Source organism: Coffea eugenioides, chromosome 9 (genome assembly GCF_003713205.1).
Source record: "Coffea eugenioides isolate CCC68of chromosome 9, Ceug_1.0, whole genome shotgun sequence".
Classification (NCBI taxonomy): domain Eukaryota; kingdom Viridiplantae; phylum Streptophyta; class Magnoliopsida; order Gentianales; family Rubiaceae; genus Coffea; species Coffea eugenioides.
Window position 1 is genome coordinate 13009676 of NC_040043.1, and position 23345 is coordinate 13033020.

Sequence of the window (23345 nt, forward strand, 5' to 3'; positions counted from 1 at the left end):
CACCTTCTTCTTTTCTAGGGTTTTGGTTTGATCCAATCGCAGACCCCTCACCTCCCTTGGGAGTGCGGGGTTGCCGAAGCTCACGCCCATGCCCCCGTCCACGTCCTCGCCGATTCATTTAGTAAGTTTCTAAACGCATAATAGAAGTAGAAAGTATAAGCATGTGAATCGAAAAACAGGTACACATAGCAAGAACACTTTAAATCAAAACATAACTATTTGTACAAGTTAGAAATCATGTCACATGTAATGTGCATACAACAAATTAATAGTATCAAATACAGGTCATAGGCAACTAAGTGCCGCAAATATAGTACTTGCAAACAAAATGCAAAAGGCCTCATGGCGAGCACCACCCCTACTATACTATGAATTTAGTATCCACAACTAGTTTCTTCATTTTATTTAGGGAAAATCATCCAAAACGTCCCTTATATTTTGTAAAATAACTTTTTTCGTCCCTCACTTTTAAAAGTGTAATTTTATATCCCTTACATACTCACATCGGACAAATTTAGTCCCTAACTAGGTTTTCGATCATTTTTTGGCCGGAATCCATCATGTGCAAGGCACATGATCATTTTTTAAGGGTAAATTTGTCAAATTATATTTTACATAATCTCATCTATAGTTCTCCACATTTTATAAAATAAATTTTTTCGTCCCTCATATTTTATAAAATAATTTTTTTCATCCATCACATTACACAAAATGAATTTCTCCATCCCTCACATTTCAAAAAATGAATTTTTCATTTCTCACTAATTATGTGTGTGAATACATTTTTTTAAACACACACACACACACATATATATATATATATATCTATTTGATTTTGCTTAATAATAATAGTATAAACACATGTATGTAATTGGGCCCAACTTGTGGGCTATCTTCTCTTTTTGTATGATTATAACTAATATTTACCAATAGAACCTTAATTTGCATATTCTTATTGTATTTTGACCGAAAATAGCTTTATTTGTATACAAGGCACAGCAGCAGTGCAAAATGATGAATTAATCAGCACACCTCTGCTTCCAAAGATGTCCTAGAATCTCCCTTAATGGAACACAAGTCTTGAAACAAAGTAGCCCATTTGACTGCTTTTCCCAGCCTACCAATCAGATAGCCACGCTGACGTGCATTTGGACCATCTGGCAGCGTTTTCTTTTCCATAGCATGGCTCCATGCTCTTTCTGCTGTATAAAGAACCACATGAAGATACCTATAGTGTCCCCAACCACCACGCAGAATCAGGATAGATTAACGACCATTAAGAAATTATTAATGAGAGACAAAACAGCATATTTGTTCTTCAAATAGCAAAAGCGAAATTAAACATTTACCAACTGTAATGTCAATCAAATTCAACCATTGGTCTTGGCAATCTATTACCTCACTTCAGTGACCATAGAAGCTGTAATCGCCCTTTTACTATATTTACCACGGCCATGCGTGAATTTCAACGACTTGTACAATCTCCTGAGCCGAGCAGTACAGTACCTCCTAAAAAATTTGCAAAAACTGGTCAATTTCACATTCCCTCAAAAGTACAACTCTATCACACCACATTTTTCACAAATTTAACCCTGCCACCTCCAATGATCAATGTCATAAATTCCCTCATAAACCTATATAGAGCACACTTACGCTTATATACTGGTAAAAACAATATCAAACGGCATTTCTTACAAAAATTAAACCTACTTCCCGGAACTTCATCGTACCAAATTACTCATAAACATATACCATAAGTGTACAAGCGTAGGTTATACCGGTAACGAGCGTAATCGCCAAACCGCAATCCATGCTGCATCTGAGCGGATTTCAAGAGCTGCAAAACTGTAAATTCACCAAAAAAAAAAACTAAATTATCACCTCAAAATTAGCTGTCTAGAGCTTTATGGGAGAGTAAATTACCATTGATAGAGAACCTAGGGCTATTAATCTGATCAACGGATTCCGAATTCTGGTTGTCCACATCCATAGCGGAGGAGTTGTTCTCTTTGGCCATATCGTTAATGTGAAATCTCCGTCAGATCTTAAATTTGGCGTCGTCTTTATCGGAATTAGCCCGACAGCTTGAATGTAGGTGGCTTGAAAGATTCTGAAGATGTCCAAAATGCCCCTGGCTTGTGGCACACTGCCGGCGGCGGGGTTTTCTGGTTTAGTCGCTGAGTGAACGTAAATGAAGCCTGTTTGGTCTCGACATAAAAATCCTAGTCTCCTCTGCGTTGTCTACTGTTTAATGGATTATGACAAGTACTGGAGTCTAATGTGTAATTCAAATTGTTTATGGGTACGTGGACAACAGACTTAAAGCCTAGGGGTCATTGTTAAATTTATCATAGCTTACTAATTTCGTCCATCATTTATATGAATTTAGTATCCACAACTAGTTTTCTTCATTTTATTTAGGGAAAATCGTTCAAAACGTCCCTTATATTTTGTAAAATAACTTTTTTCGTCCCCCACTTTTAAAAGTGTAATTTTATATCCCTTACATATTCACATCGGACAAATTTAGTCCCTAACTAGGTTTTCGATCATTTTTTGGCCGGAATCCATCATGTGCAAGACACATGATCATTTTTTAAGGGTAAATTTGTCAAATTATATTTTACATAATCTCATCTATAGTCCTCCACATTTTATAAAATTAATTTTTTCGTCCCTCATATTTTATAAAATGATTTTTTTCATCCCTCACATTAAACAAAATGAATTTCTACATCCCTCACATTTCAAAAAATGAATTTTTCATTTCTCACTAATTATGTGTGTGAATACATTTTTTTAAACACACACACACACACACACATATATATATATCTATTTGATTTGCTTAATAATAATAGTATAAACACATGTATGTAATTGGGCCCAACTTGTGGGCAATCTTCTCTTTTTGTATGATTATAACTAATATTTACCAATAGAACCTTAATTTTCATATTCTTATTGTATTTTGACCGAAAATAGCTTTATTTGTATACAGGGCACAGCAGCAGTGCAAAATGATGAATTAATCAGCACACCTCTGCTTCCAAAGATGTCCTAGAATCTCCTTTAATGGAACACAAGTCTTGAAACAAAGTAGCCCATTTGACTGCTTTTCGCAGCCTACCAATCAGATAGCCACGCTGACGTGCATTTGGACCATCTGGCAGCGTTTTCTTTTCCATAGCATGGCTCCAAGCTCTTTCTGCTGTATAAAGAACCACATGAAGATACCTACAGTGTCCCCAACCACCACGCAGAATCAGGATAGATTAACGACCATTAAGAAATTATTAATGAGAGACAAAACAGCATATTTGTTCTTCAAATAGCAAAAGCGAAATTAAAACATTAACCAACTGTAATGTCAATCAAATTCAACCATTGGTCTTGGCAATCTATTACCTCACTTCAGTGACCATAGAAGCTGTAATCGCCCTTTTACTATATTTACCACGGCCATGCGTGAATTTCAACGACTTGTACAATCTCCTGAGCCGAGCAGTACAGTACCTCCTAAAAAATTTGCAAAAACTGGTCAATTTCACATTCCCTCAATAGTACAACTCTATCACACCACATTTTTCACAAATTTAACCCTGCCACCTCTAATGATCAATGTCATAAATTCCCTCATAAACCTATATAGAGCACACTTACGCTTATATACTGGTAAAAACAATATCAAACGGCATTTCTTACAAAAATTAAACCTACTTCCCGGAACTTCATCGTACCAAATTACTCATAAACATATACCATAAGTGTACAAGCGTAGGTTATACCGGTAACGAGCGTAATCGCCAAACCGCAATCCATGCTGCATCTGAGCGGATTTCAAGAGCTGCAAAACTGTAAATTCACCAAAAAAAAAAACTAAATTATCACCTCAAAATTAGCTGTCTAGAGCTTTATGGGAGAGTAAATTACCATTGATAGAGAACCTAGGGCTATTAATCTGATCAACGGATTCCGAATTCTGGTTGTCCACATCCATAGCGGAGGAGTTGTTCTCTTTGGCCATATCGTTAATGTGAAATCTCCGTCAGAACTTAAATTTGGCGTCGTCTTTATCGGAATTAGCCCGACAGCTTGAATGTAGGTGGCTTGAAAGATTCTGAAGATGTCCAAAATGCCCCTGGCTTGTGGCACACTGCCGGCGGCGGGGTTTTCTGGTTTAGTCGCTGAGTGAACGTAAATGAAGCCTGTTTGGTCTCGACATAAAAATCCTAGTCTCCTCTGCGTTGTCTACTGTTTAATGGATTATGACAAGTACTGGAGTCTAATGTGTAATTCAAATTGTTTATGGGTACGTGGACAACAGACTTAAAGCCTAGGGGTCATTGTTAAATTTATCATAGCTTACTAATTTCGTCCATCATTTATATGAATTTAGTATCCACAACTAGTTTCTTCATTTTATTTAGGGAAAATCGTCCAAAACGTCCCTTACATTTTGTAAAATAACTTTTTTCGTCCCTCACTTTTAAAATTGTAATTTTATATCCCTTACATATTCACATCGGACAAATTTAGTCCCTAACTAGGTTTTCGATCATTTTTTGGCCGGAATCCATCATGTGCAAGGCACATGATCATTTTTTAAGGGTAAATTTGTCAAATTATATTTTACATAATCTCATCTATAGTCCTCCACATTTTATAAAATAAATTTTTTCGTCCCTCATATTTTATAAAATGATTTTTTTCATCCCTCACATTACACAAAATGAATTTCTCCATCCCTCACATTTCAAAAAATGAATTTTTCATTTCTCACTAATTATGTGTGTGAATACATTTTTTTAAACACACACACACACACACATATATATATATATATATCTATCTATTTGATTTTGCTTAATAATAATAGTATAAACACATGTATGTAATTGGGCCCAACTTGTGGGCTATCTTCTCTTTTTGTATGATTATAACTAATATTTACCAATAGAACCTTAATTTGCATATTCTTATTTTATTTTGATCGAAAATAGCTTTATTTGTATACAGGGCACAGCAGCTGTGCAAAATGATGAATTAATCAGCACACCTCTGCTTCCAAAGATGTCCTAGAATCTCCCTTAATGGAACACAAGTCTTGAAACAAAGTAGCCCATTTGACTGCTTTTCGCAGCCTACCAATCAGATAGCCACGCTGACGTGCATTTGGACCATCTGGCCGCGTTTTCTTTTCCATAGCATGGCTCCAAGCTCTTTCTGCTGTATAAAGAACACATGAAGATACCTACAGTGTCCCCAACCACCACGCAGAATCAGGATAGATTAACGACCATTAAGAAATTATTAATGAGAGACAAAACAGCATATTTGTTCTTCAAATAGCAAAAGCGAAATTAAAACATTTACCAACTGTAATGTCAATCAAATTCAACCATTGGTCTTGGCAATCTATTACCTCACTTCAGTGACCATAGAAGCTGTAATCGCCCTTTTACTATATTTACCACGGCCATGCGTGAATTTCAACGACTTGTACAATCTCCTGAGCCGAGCAGTACAGTACCTCCTAAAAAATTTGCAAAAACTGGTCAATTTCACATTCCCTCAAAAGTACAACTCTATCACACCACATTTTTCACAAATTTAACCCTGCCACCTCCAATGATCAATGTCATAAATTCCCTCATAAACCTATATAGAGCACACTTACGCTTATATACTGGTAAAAACAATATCAAACGGCATTTCTTACAAAAATTAAGCCTACTTCCCGGAACTTCATCGTACCAAATTACTCATAAACATATACCATATGTGTACAAGCGTAGGTTATACCGGTAACGAGCGTAATCGCCAAACAGCAATCCAAGCTGCATCTGAGCGGATTTCAAGAGCTGCAAAACTGTAAATTCACCAAAAAAAAAAACTAAATTATCACTTTAAAATTAGCTGTCTAGAGCTTTATGGGAGAGTAAATTACCATTGATAGAGAACCTAGGGCTATTAATCTGATCAACGGATTCCGAATTCTGGTTGTCCATATCCATAGCGGAGGAGTTGTTCTCTTTGGCCATATCGTTAATGTGAAATCTCCGTCAGATCTTAAATTTGGCGTCGTCTTTATCGGAATTAGCCCGACAGCTTGAATGTAGGTGGCTTGAAAGATTCTGAAGAAGTCCAAAATGCCCATGGCTTGTGGCACACTGCCGGCGGCGGGGTTTTCTGGTTTAGTCGCTGAGTGAACGTAAATGAAGCCTGTTTGGTCTCGACATAAAAATCCTAGTCTCCTCTGCGTTGTCTACTGTTTAATGGATTATGACAAGTACTGGAGTCTAATGTGTAATTCAAATTGTTTATGGGTACGTGGACAACAGACTTAAAGCCTAGGGGTCATTGTTAAATTTATCATAGCTTACTAATTTCGTCCATCATTTATATGAATTTAGTATCCACAACTAGTTTCTTCATTTTATTTAGGGAAAATCGTCCAAAACGTCCCTTACATTTTGTAAAATAACTTTTTTCGTCCCTCACTTTTTAAATTGTAATTTTATATCCCTTACATATTCACATCGGACAAATTTAGTCCCTAACTAGGTTTTCGATCATTTTTTGGCCGGAATCCATCATGTGCAAGGCACATGATCATTTTTTAAGGGTAAATTTGTCAAATTATATTTTACATAATCTCATCTATAGTCCTCCACATTTTATAAAATAAATTTTTTCGTCCCTCATATTTTATAAAATGATTTTTTTCATCCCTCACATTACACAAAATGAATTTCTCCATCAAAAAATGAATTTTTCATTTCTCACTAATTATGTGTGTGAATACATTTTTTAAAACACACACACACACATATATATATATATCTATTTGATTTTGCTTAATAATAATAGTATAAACACATGTATGTAATTGGGCCCAACTTGTGGGCTATCTTCTCTTTTTGTATGATTATAACTAATATTTACCAAAAGAATCTTAATTTGCATATTCTTATTGTATTTTGACCGAAAATAGCTTTATTTGTATACAGGGCACAGCAGCTGTGCAAAATGATGAATTAATCAGCACACCTCTGCTTCCAAAGATGTCCTAGAATCTCTCTTAATGGAACACAAGTCTTGAAACAAAGTAGCCCATTTGACTGCTTTTCGCAGCCTACCAATCAGATAGCCACGCTGACGTGCATTTGGACCTTCTGGCAGCGTTTTCTTTTCCATAGCATGGCTCCAAGCTCTTTCTGCTGTATAAAGAACCACATGAAGATACCTACAGTGTCCCCAACCACCACGCAGAATCAGGATAGATTAACGACCATTAAGAAATTATTAATGAGAGACAAAACAGCATATTTGTTCTTCAAATAGCAAAAGCGAAATTAAAACATTTACCAACTGTAATGTCAATCAAATTCAACCATTGGTCTTGGCAATCTATTACCTCACTTCAGTGACCATAGAAGCTGTAATCGCCCTTTTACTATATTTACCACGGCCATGCGTGAATTTCAACGACTTGTACAATCTCCTGAGCCGAGCAGTACAGTACCTCCTAAAAAATTTGCAAAAACTGGTCAATTTCACATTCCCTCAAAAGTACAACTCTATCACACCACATTTTTCACAAATTTAACCCTGCCACCTCCAATGATCAAGTCTTTAAATTCCTCATAAACCGCTATATGAGCACAACTTAACGCTTATATAACTGGTAAAAAACAAATATCAAACGGCATTTCTTAAAAAATTAAACTACTTCCCGAAACTTCCATCGTACCAAATTACTCATAAAACATGTTACGCATAAGTGTACAAGCGTAAGGTTTATACCGGTTAACGAGCGTAAATCGGCGCAAACCGCAATCCATGGCTGCATCTGAGCCGATTTCAAGAGCTGAGCAAAACTGTACAATTCAACCAAAAAAAAAAAACTAAATTATCACCTAAAATTAGCTGTCTAGAGCTTTATGGGAGAGTAAATTACAATTGATAGAGAACCTAGGGCTATTAATCTGAATCAACGGATTCCGAAATTTGGTTGTCCACATCCATAGCGGAGGAGTTGTTCTTATTTGGCCACATCGTTATGTGAAATTTCCGTCAGATCTAAATTTGGCAATCTTTTTTATCGAATTAGCCGCGACAGCTTGAATGTAGGTTTGCTTGAAAGAAATTCTGAAGATGTCCAAAATGCCCCTGGCTTGTTGGCACACTGCCGGCGGCGGGGTTTTCTGGTTGAGGTCGCTGAGTGAAACGTAATGAAGCCTGTTTTGGTCTCGACAATAAAAATCCTAGTCTCCTCTGCGCTGTCTACTGTTGTTAATGGATTATGACAAAGTACTGGAAGTCTAATGTGTAATTCAAAAATTGTTTTATTGGGTACGTGGACAACAGACTTAAAGCCTGGGGTCATTGTTAAATTTATCATAGTTACTAATTTTTCGTCCATCATTTAATATGAATTAGATATCACACAGTTTCTCATTTTATTTAGGGAAAAATCGTCAAAACCGTCCCTTACATTTTGAAAATAACTTTTTTTTCCGTCTCACTTTTAAATTGTAAATTTTATTTCCCTTACATATTCACATTCGGACAAATTTTAAGTCCCTAATAGGTTTCGATCATTTTTTGGGCCGGAATCCATCATCTGCAAGGCAGCATGATCATTTTTAAAGGGTAAATTGTCCAAATTATATTTACATAATCTCATCTAATAGTAAGCTCCACATTTTTATAAAAAATAAAATTTTTTTTCCCCCCCCCCCCGTTTCCCCCCTTCCCCAAAAAAAATTAATTTTTTTTTTTTTTTTTTATAAAAAATTTGGGGGGAATTTTTTTCATCCCTCACATTTCACAAAATGAATTTCTCCATCCCTCATATTTCAAAAATTGAATTTTTCATTTCTCACTAATTATGTGTGTGAATACATTTTTTTTAAACACACCACACACACACACACATATATATAGTATATATCTATCTATTTGATTTTGCTTAATAATAATAGTATGAAACACATGTAATGTAATCTGGGCGCAACTATGTGGGCTATCTTCTCTTTTTTGTATGATTATAACTAATATTTACCAATAGAACCTTAATTTGCATATTCTTATTGTATTTTGACCGAAAATAGCTTTATTTGTATACAGGGCACAGCAGCAGTGCAAAATGATGAATTAATCAGCACACCTCTACTTCCAAAGATGTCCTAGAATCTCCCTTAATGGCACACAAGTCTTGAAACAAAGTAGCCCATTTGACTGCTTTTTGCAGCCTACCAATCAGATAGCCACGCTGACGTGCATTTGGACCATCTGGCAGCGTTTTCTTTTCCATAGTATGGCTCCAAGCTCTTTCTGCTGTATAAAGAACCACATGAAGATACCTACAGTGTCCCCAACCACCACGCAGAATCAGGATAGATTAACGACCATTAAGAAATTATTAATGAGAGACAAAACAGCATATTTGTTCTTCAAATAGCAAAAGCGAAATTAAAACATTAACCAACGGTAATGTCAATCAAATTCAACCATTGGTCTTGGCAATCTATTACCTCACTTCAGTGACCATAGAAGCTGTAATCGCCCTTTTACTATATTTACCACGGCCATGCGTGAATTTCAACGACTTGTACAATCTCCTGAGCCGAGCAGTACAGTACCTCCTAAAAAATTTGCAAAAACTGGTCAATTTCACATTCCCTCAATAGTACAACTCTATCACACCACATTTTTCACAAATTTAACCCTGCCACCTCTAATGATCAATGTCTTAAATTCCCTCATAAACCTATATAGAGCACACTTACGCTTATATACTGGTAAAAACAATATCAAACGGCATTTCTTACAAAAATTAAACCTACTTCCCGGAACTTCATCGTACCAAATTACTCATAAACATGTACCATAAGTGTAAAAGCGTAGGTTATACCGGTAACGAGCGTAATCGCCAAACCGCAATCCATGCTGCATCTGAGCCGATTTCAAGAGCTGCAAAACTGTAAATTCACCAAAAAAAAAAACTAAATTATCACCTTAAAATTAGCTGTCTAGAGCTTTATGGGAGAGTAAATTACCATTGATAGAGAACCTAGGGCTATTAATCTGATCAACGGATTCCGAATTCTGGTTGTCCACATCCATAGCGGAGGAGTTGTTCTCTTTGGCCACATCGTTAATGTGAAATTTCCGTCAGATCTTAAATTTGGCATCTTTTTTATCGGAATTAGCCCGACAGCTTGAATGTAGGTTGCTTGAAAGATTCTGAAGATGTCCAAAATGCCCCTGGCTTGTGGCACACTGCCGGCGGCGGGGTTTTCTGGTTTAGTCGCTGAGTGAACGTAAATGAAGCCTGTTTGGTCTCGACATAAAAATCCTAGTCTCCTCTGCGCTGTCTACTGTTTAATGGATTATGACAAGTACTGGAGTCTAATGTGTAATTCAAATTGTTTATGGGTACGTGGACAACAGACTTAAAGCCTAGGGGTCATTGTTAAATTTATCATAGCTTACTAATTTCGTCCATCATTTATATGAATTTAGTATCCACAACTAGTTTCTTCATTTTATTTAGGGAAAATCGTCCAAAACGTCCCTTACATTTTGTAAAATAACTTTTTTCGTCCCTCACTTTTAAAATTGTAATTTTATATCCCTTACATATTCACATCGGACAAATTTAGTCCCTAACTAGGTTTTCGATCATTTTTTGGCCGGAATCCATCATCTGCAAGGCACATGATCATTTTTTAAGGGTAAATTTGTCAAATTATATTTTACATAATCTCATCTATAGTACTCCACATTTTATAAAATAAATTTTTTCGTCCCTCATATTTTATAAAATGATTTTTTTCATCCCTCACATTACACAAAATGAATTTCTCCATCCCTCACATTTCAAAAAATGAATTTTTCATTTCTCACTACTTATGTGTGTGAATACATTTTTTTAAACACACACACACACACATATATATATATATACATCTATCTATTTGATTTTGCTTAATAATAATAGTATAAACACATGTATGTAATTGGGCCCAACTTGTGGGCTATCTTCTCTTTTTGTATGATTATAACTAATATTTACCAATAGAACCTTAATTTGCATATTCTTATTGTATTTTGACCGAAAATAGCTTTATTTGTATACAGGGCACAGCAGCAGTGCAAAATGATGAATTAATCAGCACACCTCTGCTTCCAAAGATGTCCTAGAATCTCCCTTAATGGCACACAAGTCTTGAAACAAAGTAGCCCATTTGACTGCTTTTCGCAGCCTACCAATCAGATAGCCACGCTGACGTGCATTTGGACCATCTGGCAGCGTTTTCTTTTCCATAGCATGGCTCCAAGCTCTTTCTGCTGTATAAAGAACCACATGAAGATACCTACAGTGTCCCCAACCACCACGCAGAATCAGGATAGATTAACGACCATTAAGAAATTATTAATGAGAGACAAAACAGCATATTTGTTCTTCAAATAGCAAAAGCGAAATTAAAACATTTACCAACTGTAATGTCAATCAAATTCAACCATTGGTCTTGGCAATCTATTACCTCACTTCAGTGACCATAGAAGCTGTAATCGCCCTTTTACTATATTTACCACGGCCATGCGTGAATTTCAACGACTTGTACAATCTCCTGAGCCGAGCAGTACAGTACCTCCTAAAAAATTTGCAAAAACTGGTCAATTTCACATTCCCTCAATAGTACAACTCTATCACACCACATTTTTCACAAATTTAACCCTGCCACCTCTAATGATCAATGTCATAAATTCCCTCATAAACCTATATAGAGCACACTTACGCTTATATACTGGTAAAAACAATATCAAACGGCATTTCTTACAAAAATTAAACCTACTTCCCGGAACTTCATCGTACCAAATTACTCATAAACATATACCATAAGTGTACAAGCGTAGGTTATACCGGTAACGAGCGTAATCGCCAAACCGCAATCCATGCTGCATCTGAGCGGATTTCAAGAGCTGCAAAACTGTAAATTCACCAAAAAAAAAAACTAAATTATCACCTCAAAATTAGCTGTCTAGAGCTTTATGGGAGAGTAAATTACCATTGATAGAGAACCTAGGGCTATTAATCTGATCAACGGATTCCGAATTCTGGTTGTCCACATCCATAGCGGAGGAGTTGTTCTCTTTGGCCATATCGTTAATGTGAAATCTCCGTCAGATCTTAAATTTGGCGTCGTCTTTATCGGAATTAGCCCGACAGCTTGAATGTAGGTGGCTTGAAAGATTCTGAAGATGTCCAAAATGCCCCTGGCTTGTGGCACACTGCCGGCGGCGGGGTTTTCTGGTTTAGTCGCTGAGTGAACGTAAATGAAGCCTGTTTGGTCTCGACATAAAAATCCTAGTCTCCTCTGCGCTGTCTACTGTTTAATGGATTATGACAAGTACTGGAGTCTAATGTGTAATTCAAATTGTTTATGGGTACGTGGACAACAGACTTAAAGCCTAGGGGTCATTGTTAAATTTATCATAGCTTACTAATTTCGTCCATCATTTATATGAATTTAGTATCCACAACTAGTTTCTTCATTTTATTTAGGGAAAATCGTCCAAAACGTCCCTTACATTTTGTAAAATAACTTTTTTCGTCCCTCACTTTTAAAATTGTAATTTTATATCCCTTACATATTCACATCGGACAAATTTAGTCCCTAACTAGGTTTTCGATCATTTTTTGGCCGGAATCCATCATGTGCAAGGCACATGATCATTTTTTAAGGGTAAATTTGTCAAATTATATTTTACATAATCTCATCTATAGTCCTCCACATTTTATAAAATAAATTTTTTCGTCCCTCATATTTTATAAATTGATTTTTTTCATCCCTCACATTACACAAAATGAATTTCTCCATCCCTCACATTTCAAAAAATGAATTTTTCATTTCTCACTAATTATGTGTGTGAATACATTTTTTTAAACACACACACACACATATATATATATATCTATTTGATTTTGCTTAATAATAATAGTATAAACACATGTATGTAATTGGGCCCAACTTGTGGGCTATTTCTCTTTTTGTATGATTATAACTAATATTTACCAATAGAACCTTAATTTGCATATTCTTTTTGTATTTTGACCGAAAATAGCTTTATTTGTATACAGGGCACAGCACCAGTGCAAAATGATGAATTAATCAGCATACCTCTGCTTCCAAAGATGTCCTAGAATCTCCCTTAATGGAACACAAGTCTTGAAACAAAGTAGCCCATTTGACTGCTTTTCGCAGCCTACCAATCAGATAGCCACGCTGACGTGCATTTGGACCATCTGGCAGCGTTTTCTTTTCCATAGCATGGCTCCAAGCTCTTTCTGCTGTATAAAGAACCACATGAAGATACCTACAGTGTCCCCAACCACCACGCAGAATCAGGATAGATTAACGACCATTAAGAAATTATTAATGAGAGACAAAACAGCATATTTGTTCTTCAAATAGCAAAAGCGAAATTAAAACATTTACCAACTGTAATGTCAATCAAATTCAACCATTGGTCTTGGCAATCTATTACCTCACTTCAGTGACCATAGAAGCTGTAATCGCCCTTTTACTATATTTACCACGGTCATGCATGAATTTCAACGACTTGTACAATCTCCTGAGCCGAGCAGTACAGTACCTCCTAAAAAATTTGCAAAAACTGGTCAATTTCACATTCCCTCAATAGTACAACTCTATCACACCACATTTTTCACAAATTTAACCCTGCCACCTCTAATGATCAATGTCATAAATTCCCTCATAAACCTATATAGAGCACACTTACGCTTATATACTGGTAAAAACAATATCAAACGGCATTTCTTACAAAAATTAAACCTACTTCCCGGAACTTCATCGTACCAAATTACTCATAAACATATACCATAAGTGTACAAGCGTAGGTTATACCGGTAACGAGCGTAATCGCCAAACCGCAATCCATGCTGCATCTGAGCGGATTTCAAGAGCTGTAAAACTGTAAATTCACCAAAAAAAAACTAAATTATCACCTCAAAATTAGCTGTCTAGAGCTTTATGGGAGAGTAAATTACCATTGATAGAGAACCTAGGGCTATTAATCTGATCAACGGATTCCGAATTCTGGTTGTCCACATCCATAGCGGAGGAGTTGTTCTCTTTGGCCATATCGTTAATGTGAAATTTCCGTCAGATCTTAAATTTGGCATCGTTTTTATCGGAATTAGCCCGACAGCTTGAATGTAGGTTGCTTGAAAGATTCTGAAGATGTCCAAAATGCCCCTGGCTTGTGGCACACTGCCGGCGGCGGGGTTTTCTGGTTTAGTCGCTGAGTGAACGTAAATGAAGCCTGTTTGGTCTCGACATAAAAATCCTAGTCTCCTCTGCGCTGTCTACTGTTTAATGGATTATGACAAGTACTGGAGTCTAATGTGTAATTCAAATTGTTTATGGGTACGTGGACAACAGACTTAAAGCCTAGGGGTCATTGTTAAATTTATCATAGCTTACTAATTTCGTCCATCATTTATATGAATTTAGTATCCACAACTAATTTCTTCATTTTATTTAGGGAAAATCGTCCAAAACGTCCCTTACATTTTGTAAAATAACTTTTTTCGTCCCTCACTTTTAAAAGTGTAATTTTATATCCCTTACATATTCACATCGGACAAATTTAGTCCCTAACTAGGTTTTCGATCATTTTTTGGCCGGAATCCATCATGTGCAAGGCACATGATCATTTTTTAAGGGTAAATTTGTCAAATTATATTTTACATAATCTCATCTATAGTCCTCCACATTTTATAAAATAAATTTTTTCGTCCCTCATATTTTATAAAATGATTTTTTTCATCCCTCACATTACACAAAATGAATTTCTCCATCCCTCACATTTCAAAATATGAATTTTTCATTTCTCACTAATTATGTGTGTGAATACATTTTTTTAAACACACACACACACATATATATATATATATCTATTTGATTTTATTTAATAATAATAGTATAAACACATGTATGTAATTGGGCCCAACTTGTGGGCTATCTTCTCTTTTTGTATGATTATAACTAATATTTACCAATAGAACCTTAATTTGCATATTCTTATTGTATTTTGACCGAAAATAGCTTTATTTGTATACAGGGCACAACAGCAGTGCAAAATGATGAATTAATCAGCACACCTCTGCTTCCAAAGATGTCCTAGAATCTCCCTTAATGGCACACAAGTCTTGAAACAAAGTAGCCCATTTGACTGCTTTTCGCAGCCTACCAATCAGATAGCCACGCTGACGTGCATTTGGACCATCTGGCAGCGTTTTCTTTTCCATAGCATGGCTCCAAGCTCTTTCTGCTGTATAAAGAACCACATGAAGATACCTACAGTGTCCCCAACCACCACGCAGAATCAGGATAGATTAACGACCATTAAGAAATTATTAATGAGAGACAAAACAGCATATATGTTCTTCAAATAGCAAAAGCGAAATTAAAACATTAACAACTGTAATGTCCAATCAAATTCAACATTGGTCTTGCAATCTGATTACCTCACTTCAGTGACCATAGAAGCCGTAAAATCGCCCTTTGACTATATTACCACGCCATGCGGAATTTCAACGACTTGTACCAATCTCCTCAGCCGAGCAGTACAGTACCTTAAAAAATGTTGCAAAAACTGGTCAATTTCACATTCCCTCAATAGTACAACTCTATCACACCACATTTTTCACAAATTTAACCCTGCCACCTCTAATGATCAATGTCATAAATTCCCTCATAAACCTATATAGAACACACTTACGCTTATATACTGGTAAAAACAATATCAAACGGCATTTCTTACAAAAATTAAACCTACTTCCCGGAACTTCATCGTACCAAATTACTCGTAAACATATACCATAAGTGTACAAGCGTAGGTTATACCGGTAACGAGCGTAATCGCCAAACCGCAATCCTTGCTGCATCTGAGCGGATTTCAAGAGCTGCAAAACTGTAAATTCACAAAAAAAAAAAAACTAAATATCACCTCAAAATTAGCTGTTAGAGCTTTATGGGAGAGTTTAAATTACCATTGATAGAGAACCCTAGGGCTAATTAATCTTGATCAAAGGATTCCGAATTTCTGCGTTGTCCACATCCATAGGGAGGAGTTGTCTCTTTGGCCATATCGTAATGTTGAAATCTCCGTTCAGAATTAAATTTGGCGTCGTCGGAATTAGCCCGACGCTTTGAATGTAGGTGGCTTGAAAGATTCTGAAGATGTCCAAAATGCCCCTGGCTGTGGCACATGCCGGCGGCGGGTTTTCTGTTAGTCGCTGAGTGAACGTAAAATGAAGCATGTTTGGTCTCGACATAAAAATCCTAGTCTCCTCTGCGTTGTCTACTGTTTAATGGATTATGACAAGTACTGGAGTCTAAAGTTTAATTCAAATTGTTTATGGGTACGTGGACAACAGACTTAAAGCCTAGGGGTCATTGTTAAATTTATCATAGCTTACTAATTTCGTCCATCATTTATATGAATTTAGTATCCACAACTAGTTTCTTCATTTTATTTAGTGAAAATCGTCCAAAACGTCCCTTACATTTTGTAAAATAACTTTTTTCGTCCCTCACTTTTAAAAGTGTAATTTTATATCCCTTACATATTCACATCGGACAAATTTAGTCCCTAACTAGGTTTCGATCATTTTTTGGCCGGAATCCATCATGTGCAAGGCACATGATCATTTTTTAAGGGTAAATTTGTCAAATTATATTTTACATAATCTCATCTATAGTCCTCCACATTTTATAAAATAAATTTTTTCGTCCCTCATATTTTATAAAATGATTTTTTTCATCCCTCACATTACACAAAATGAATTTCTCCATCCCTCACATTTCAAAATATGAATTTTTCATTTCTCACTAATTATGTGTGTGAATACATTTTTTTAAACACACACACACACATATATATATATCTATTTGATTTTATTTAATAATAATAGTATAAACACATGTATGTAATTGGGCCCAACTTGTGGGCTATCTTCTCTTTTTGTATGATTATAACTAATATTTACCAATAGAACCTTAATTTGCATATTCTTATTGTATTTTGACCGAAAATAGCTTTATTTGTATACAGGGTACAGCAGCAGTGCAAAATGATGAATTAATCAGCACACCTCTGCTTCCAAAGATGTCCTAGAATCTCCCTTAATGGCACACAAGTCTTGAAACAAAGTAGCCCATTTGACTGGTTTTCGCAGCCTACCAATCAGATACCACGCTTGACGTGCATTTGGACCATCTGGCCGCGTTTGCTTTTCCATAGCTATTGGCTCCAAGCTCTTCTGCTGCTATAAAGAACCCACATGAAGATACCTACAGCATTCCCCAACCACCACGCAGAATCAGGATAGATTAACAAATGAACCATTAAGAAAATTAGTTAATTGAGAGACAAAAACAGCCATATTTGTCTTCGAAATAGCAAAAAGCGAAAATTAAAACATTAACAACGCGTAATGTCAATCAAATTTCAACCATGGTCTTGGCAATCTATTACCTCACTTCAGTTGACCATAGAAGCTGTAATCGCCCTATTTACTATATTTACACGGCCATGCGGAATTTCAACGACTTGTACAACTCCCTGAGCGAGCAGTACAGTACCTCCCTAAAAAATTTGCAAAAACTGGTCAATTCACATTTCCCTCAATAGTACAACTCTATTCACACCACTTTTTCACAAATTAACCCTGCCACTCTAATGCAGTCAATGTCATAAATCCTCATAAAACCTATTATAGAGCACACTTACGCTTATATACTTGGTTAAAAACAATATCAAACGCATTTTCTTACAAAAATTAAACCTATTCCGAACTTCCATCGTACCAAATTACTTCGTTAAACATATTACCATAAGTGTACCAACGTGGTTATACCGGTAACGAGCGTAATCGCCAAACCGCAATCCATGCTGCATCTGAGCGGATTTCAAGAGCTGCAAAACTGTAAATTCACCAAAAAAAAAAACTAAATTATCACTTTAAAATTAGCTGTCTAGAGCTTTATGGGAGAGTAAATTACCATTGATAGAGAACCTAGGGCTATTAATCTGATCAACGGATTCCGAATTCTGGTTGTCCATATCCATAGCGGAGGAGTTGTTCTCTTTGGCCATATCGTTAATGTGAAATCTCCGTCAGAACTTAAATGCGTCTTCTTTATCGGAATTAGCCCGACAGCTTGAAATGGAGGTGCTTGAAAGATCTGAAGTGTCAAATGCCCCTGGCGTTGTGGCACACTGCCGCGCGTGGTTTTCTGTTTAGTCGCTGAGTGACGTAAAGAAGCCCTGTTTGTCTCGACATAAAAATCTAGTCTCCTCTGCAGCTGTCTACGTTTAATGGATTATGACAAGTACTGAGTCTAATGTGTAATTCAACATTGTTTATGGCGTACGTGGAACAAACAGACTTAAAGCTAGCGGTCATTGTTAAATTATCAATAGCTACTAATTCGTCCATCATTTTATATGATTTTAGTATCCCACAAACTTAGTTCTTCATTTATTTAGGGAAATCGTCCCAAAACGTCACTTACATTTTGTAAAATAACTTTTTTCGTCCCTCACTTTTAAAAGTGTAATTTTATATCCCTTACATATTCACATCGGACAAATTTAGTCCCTAACTAGGTTTTCGATCATTTTTTGGCCGGAATCCATCATGTGCAAGGCACATGATCATTTTTTAAGGGTAAATTTGTCAAATTATATTTTACATAATCTCATCTATAGTCCTCCACATTTTATAAAATAAATTTTTTCGTCCCTCATATTTTATAAATTGATTTTTTTCATCCCTCACATTACACAAAATGAATTCTCCATCCCTCACATTTCAAAAAATGAATTTTTCATTTCTCACTAATTATGTGTGTGAATACATTTTTTTAAACACACACACACACATATATATATATCTATTTGATTTTGCTTAATAATAATAGTATAAACACATGTATGTAATTGGGCCCAACTTGTGGGCTATCTTCTCTTTTTGTATGATTATAACTAATATTTACCAATAGAACCTTAATTTGCATATTCTTATTGTATTTTGACCGAAAATAGCTTTATTTGTATACAGGGCACAGCAGCAGTGCAAAATGATGAATTAATCAGCACACCTCTGCTTCCAAAGATGTCCTAGAATCTCCCTTAATGGCACACAAGTCTTGAAACAAAGTAGCCCATTTGACTGCTTTTCGCAGCCTACCAATCAGATAGCCACGCTGACGTGCATTTGGACCATCTGGCAGCGTTTTCTTTTCCATAGTATGGCTCCAAGCTCTTTCTGCTGTATAAAGAACCACATGAAGATACCTACAGTGTCCCCAACCACCACGCAGAATCAGGATAGATTAACGACCATTAAGAAATTATTAATGAGAGACAAAACAGCATATTTGTTCTTCAAATAGCAAAAGCGAAATTAAAACATTAACCAACTGTAATGTCAATCAAATTCAACCATTGGTCTTGGCAATCTATTACCTCACTTCAGTGACCATAGAAGCTGTAATCGCCCTTTTACTATATTTACCACGGCCATGCGTGAATTTCAACGACTTGTACAATCTCCTGAGCCGAGCAGTACAGTACCTCCTAAAACATTTGCAAAAACTGGTCAATTTCACATTCCCTCAATAGTACAACTCTATCACACCACATTTTTCACAAATTTAACCCTGCCACCTCTAATGATCAATGTCATAAATTCCCTCATAAACCTATATAGAGCACACTTACGCTTATATACTGGTAAAAACAATATCAAATGGCATTTCTTACAAAAATTAAACCTACTTCCCGGAACTTCATCGTACCAAATTACTCATAAACATATACCATAAGTGTACAAGCGTAGGTTATACCGGTAACGAGCATAATCGCCAAACCGCAATCCATGCTGCATCTGAGCGGATTTCAAGAGCTGCAAAACTGTAAATTCACCAAAAAAAAAAACTAAATTATCACCTCAAAATTAGCTGTCTAGAGCTTTATGGGAGAGTAAATTACCATTGATAGAGAACCTAGGGCTATTAATCTGATCAACGGATTCCGAATTCTGGTTGTCCACATCCATAGCGGAGGAGTTGTTCTCTTTGGCCATATCGTTAATGTGAAATCTCCGTCAGAACTTAAATTTGGCGTCGTCTTTAACGGAATTAGCCCGACAGCTTGAATGTAGGTGGCTTGAAAGATTCTGAAGATGTCCAAAATGCCCCTGGCTTGTGGCACACTGCCGGCGGCGGGGTTTTCTGGTTTAGTCGCTGAGTGAACGTAAATGAAGCCTGTTTGGTCTCGACATAAAAATCCTAGTCTCCTCTGCGTTGTCTACTGTTTAATGGATTATGACAAGTACTGGAGTCTAATGTGTAATTCAATTTGTTTATGGGTACGTGGACAACAGACTTAAAGCCTAGGGGTCATTGTTAAATTTATCATAGCTTACTAATTTCGTCCATCATTTATATGAATTTAGTATCCACAACTAGTTTCTTCATTTTATTTAGGGAAAATCGTCCAAAACGTCCCTTACATTTCGTAAAATAACTTTTTTCGTCCCTCACTTTTAAAAGTGTAATTTTATATCCCTTACATATTCACATCGGACAAATTTAGTCCCTAACTAGGTTTCGATCATTTTTTGGCCGGAATCCATCATGTGCAAGGCACATGATCATTTTTTAAGGGTAAATTTGTCAAATTATATTTTACATAATCTCATCTATAGTCCTCCACATTTTATAAAATAAATTTTTTCGTCCCTCATATTTTATAAAATGATTTTTTTCATCCCTCACATTACACAAAATGAATTTCTCCATCCCTCACATTTCAAAAAATGAATTTTTCATTTCTCACTACTTATGTGTGTGAATACATTTTTTTAAACACACACACACACACATATATATATATATATACATCTATCTATTTGATTTTGCTTAATAATAATAGTATAAACACATGTATGTAATTGGGCCCAACTTGTGGGCTATCTTCTCTTTTTCTATGATTATAACTAATATTTACCAATAGAACCTTAATTTGCATATTCTTATTGTATTTTGACCGAAAATAGCTTTATTTGTATACAGGGCACAGCAGCAGTGCAAAATGATGAATTAATCAGCACACCTCTGCTTCCAAAGATGTCCTAGAATCTCCCTTAATGGAACACAAGTCTTGAAACAAAGTAGCCCATTTGACTGCTTTTCGCAGCCTACCAATCAGATAGCCACGCTGACGTGCATTTGGACCATCTGGCAGCGTTTTCTTTTCCATAGCATGGCTCCAAGCTCTTTCTGCTGTATAAAGAACCACATGAAGATACCTACAGTGTCCCTAACCACCACGCAGAATCAGGATAGATTAACGACCATTAAGAAATTATTAATGAGAGACAAAACAGCATATTTGTTCTTCAAATAGCAAAAGGGAAATTAAAACATTTACCAACTGTAATGTCAATCAAATTCAACCATTGGTCTTGGCAATCTATTACCTCACTTCAGTGACCATAGAAGCTGTAATCGCCCTTTTACTATATTTACCACGGCCATGCGTGAATTTCAACGACTTGTACAATCTCCTGAGCCGAGCAGTACAGTACCTCCTAAAACATTTGCAAATTTTTCACAAATTTAACCTTGCCACCTCTAATGATCAATGTCATAAATTCCCTCATAAACCTATATAGAGCACACTTACGCTTATATACTGGTAAAAACAATATCAAACGGCATTTCTTACAAAAATTAAACCTACTTCCCGGAACTTCATCGTACCAAATTACTCATAAACATATACCATAAGTGTACAAGCGTAGGTTATACCGGTAACGAGCGTAATCGCCAAACCGCAATCCATGCTGCATCTGAGCGGATTTCAAGAGCTGCAAAACTGTAAATTCACCAAAAAAAAAAAAACTAAATTATCACCTCAAAATTAGCTGTCTAGAGCTTTATGGGAGAGTAAATTACCATTGATAGAGAACCTAGGGCTATTAATCTGATCAACGGATTCCGAATTCTAGTTGTCCACATCCATAGCGGAGGAGTTGTTCTCTTTGGCCATATCGTTAATGTGAAATCTCCGTCAGATCTTAAATTTGGCGTCGTCTTTATCGGAATTAGCCCGACAGCTTGAATGTAGGTGGCTTGAAAGATTCTGAAGATGTCCAAAATGCCCCTGGCTTGTAGCACATTGCCGGCGGCGAGGTTTTCTGGTTTAGTCGCTGAGTGAACGTAAATGAAGCCTGTTTGGTCTCGACATAAAAATCCTAGTCTCCTCTGCGTTGTCTACTGTTTAATGGATTATGACAAGTACTGGAGTCTAATGTGTAATTCAAATTGTTTATGGGTACGTGGACAACAGACTTAAAGCCTAGGGGTCATTGTTAAATTTATCATAGCTTACTAATTTCGTCCATCATTTATATGAATTTAGTATCCACAACTAGTTTCTTCATTTTATTTAGGGAAAATCGTCCAAAACGTCCCTTCCATTTTGTAAAATAACTTTTTTCGTCCCTCACTTTTAAAATTGTAATTTTATATCCCTTACATATTCACATCGGACAAATTTAGTCCCTAACTAGGTTTTCGATCATTTTTTGGCCGGAATCCATCATGTGCAAGGCACACGATCATTTTTTAAGGGTAAATTTGTCAAATTATATTTTACATAATCTCATCTATAGTCCTCCACATTTTATAAAATAAATTTTTTCGTCCCTCATATTTTATAAATTGATTTTTTTCATCCCTCACATTACACAAAATGTTTTACATAATTTACACAAAATCACGACATATCATTATATTTAAACATTATGTTTGATACATTTTAACACCCAAAATGATATAGTGGGTTGAATTTTATTTAATAATAATAGTATAAACACATGTATGTAATTGGGCCCAACTTGTGGGCTATCTTCTCTTTTTGTATGATTATAACTAATATTTACCAATAGAACCTTAATTTGCATATTCTTATTGTATTTTGACCGAAAATAGCTTTATTTGTATACAGGGCACAGCAGCTGTGCAAAATGATGAATTAATCAGCACACCTCTGCTTCCAAAGATGTCCTAGAATCTCCCTTAATGGAACACAAGTCTTGAAACAAAGTAGCCCATTTGACTGCTTTTCGCAGCCTACCAATCAGATTGCCACGCTGACGTGCATTTGGACCATCTGGCAGCATTTTCTTTTCCATAGCATGGCTCCAAGCTCTTTCTGCTGTATAAAGA

The 23345-nt window shown here is 36.0% G+C and overlaps 5 protein-coding genes and 2 long non-coding RNA genes across 7 annotated transcripts; all 7 read right to left on the reverse strand.

Annotated features, from left to right (window-relative positions):
* Positions 1-1023: 1023 nt before the first annotated feature.
* LOC113782227 (signal recognition particle subunit SRP68-like) lies at positions 1024-2193 on the reverse strand. Its single transcript, XM_027328130.1, has 4 exons — positions 1924-2193; positions 1779-1845; positions 1399-1509; positions 1024-1228 (listed from the first exon to the last, which is right to left on the reverse strand). The coding sequence occupies exons 1-4, from the start codon at positions 2015-2017 to the stop codon at positions 1024-1026; spliced, it is 477 nt and encodes a 158-aa protein (XP_027183931.1). The 5' UTR covers positions 2018-2193.
* Positions 2194-3032: 839 nt separating this feature from the next.
* Positions 3033-4045, reverse strand: LOC113782228 (signal recognition particle subunit SRP68-like). The gene is made up of 4 exons (XM_027328131.1): positions 3934-4045; positions 3789-3855; positions 3409-3519; positions 3033-3237 (listed from the first exon to the last, which is right to left on the reverse strand). Exons 1-4 carry the CDS (start codon positions 4025-4027, stop codon positions 3033-3035), a joined length of 477 nt encoding a protein of 158 aa, XP_027183932.1. The 5' UTR covers positions 4028-4045.
* A 1019-nt stretch (positions 4046-5064) lies between these two features.
* Positions 5065-5832, reverse strand: LOC113748457. The gene is made up of 3 exons (XR_003464321.1): positions 5806-5832; positions 5426-5536; positions 5065-5254 (listed from the first exon to the last, which is right to left on the reverse strand). It is a non-coding gene; the product is annotated as an uncharacterized LOC113748457 (long non-coding RNA).
* A 1928-nt stretch (positions 5833-7760) lies between these two features.
* LOC113782229 (signal recognition particle subunit SRP68-like) lies at positions 7761-10153 on the reverse strand. The gene is made up of 5 exons (XM_027328132.1): positions 10068-10153; positions 9923-9989; positions 9543-9653; positions 9176-9371; positions 7761-7883 (listed from the first exon to the last, which is right to left on the reverse strand). Exons 1-5 carry the CDS (start codon positions 10132-10134, stop codon positions 7761-7763), a joined length of 564 nt encoding a protein of 187 aa, XP_027183933.1. The 5' UTR covers positions 10135-10153.
* A 1029-nt stretch (positions 10154-11182) lies between these two features.
* LOC113782230 (signal recognition particle subunit SRP68-like) lies at positions 11183-12353 on the reverse strand. The gene is made up of 4 exons (XM_027328134.1): positions 12084-12353; positions 11939-12005; positions 11559-11669; positions 11183-11387 (listed from the first exon to the last, which is right to left on the reverse strand). Exons 1-4 carry the CDS (start codon positions 12175-12177, stop codon positions 11183-11185), a joined length of 477 nt encoding a protein of 158 aa, XP_027183935.1. The 5' UTR covers positions 12178-12353.
* A 6900-nt stretch (positions 12354-19253) lies between these two features.
* Positions 19254-20001, reverse strand: LOC113783740. Its single transcript, XR_003469962.1, has 3 exons — positions 19956-20001; positions 19576-19686; positions 19254-19404 (listed from the first exon to the last, which is right to left on the reverse strand). It is a non-coding gene; the product is annotated as an uncharacterized LOC113783740 (long non-coding RNA).
* A 1215-nt stretch (positions 20002-21216) lies between these two features.
* LOC113782231 (signal recognition particle subunit SRP68-like) lies at positions 21217-21997 on the reverse strand. Its single transcript, XM_027328135.1, has 3 exons — positions 21924-21997; positions 21593-21703; positions 21217-21421 (listed from the first exon to the last, which is right to left on the reverse strand). The coding sequence occupies exons 1-3, from the start codon at positions 21962-21964 to the stop codon at positions 21217-21219; spliced, it is 357 nt and encodes a 118-aa protein (XP_027183936.1). The 5' UTR covers positions 21965-21997.
* Between the last annotated feature and the right edge of the window lie 1348 nt (positions 21998-23345).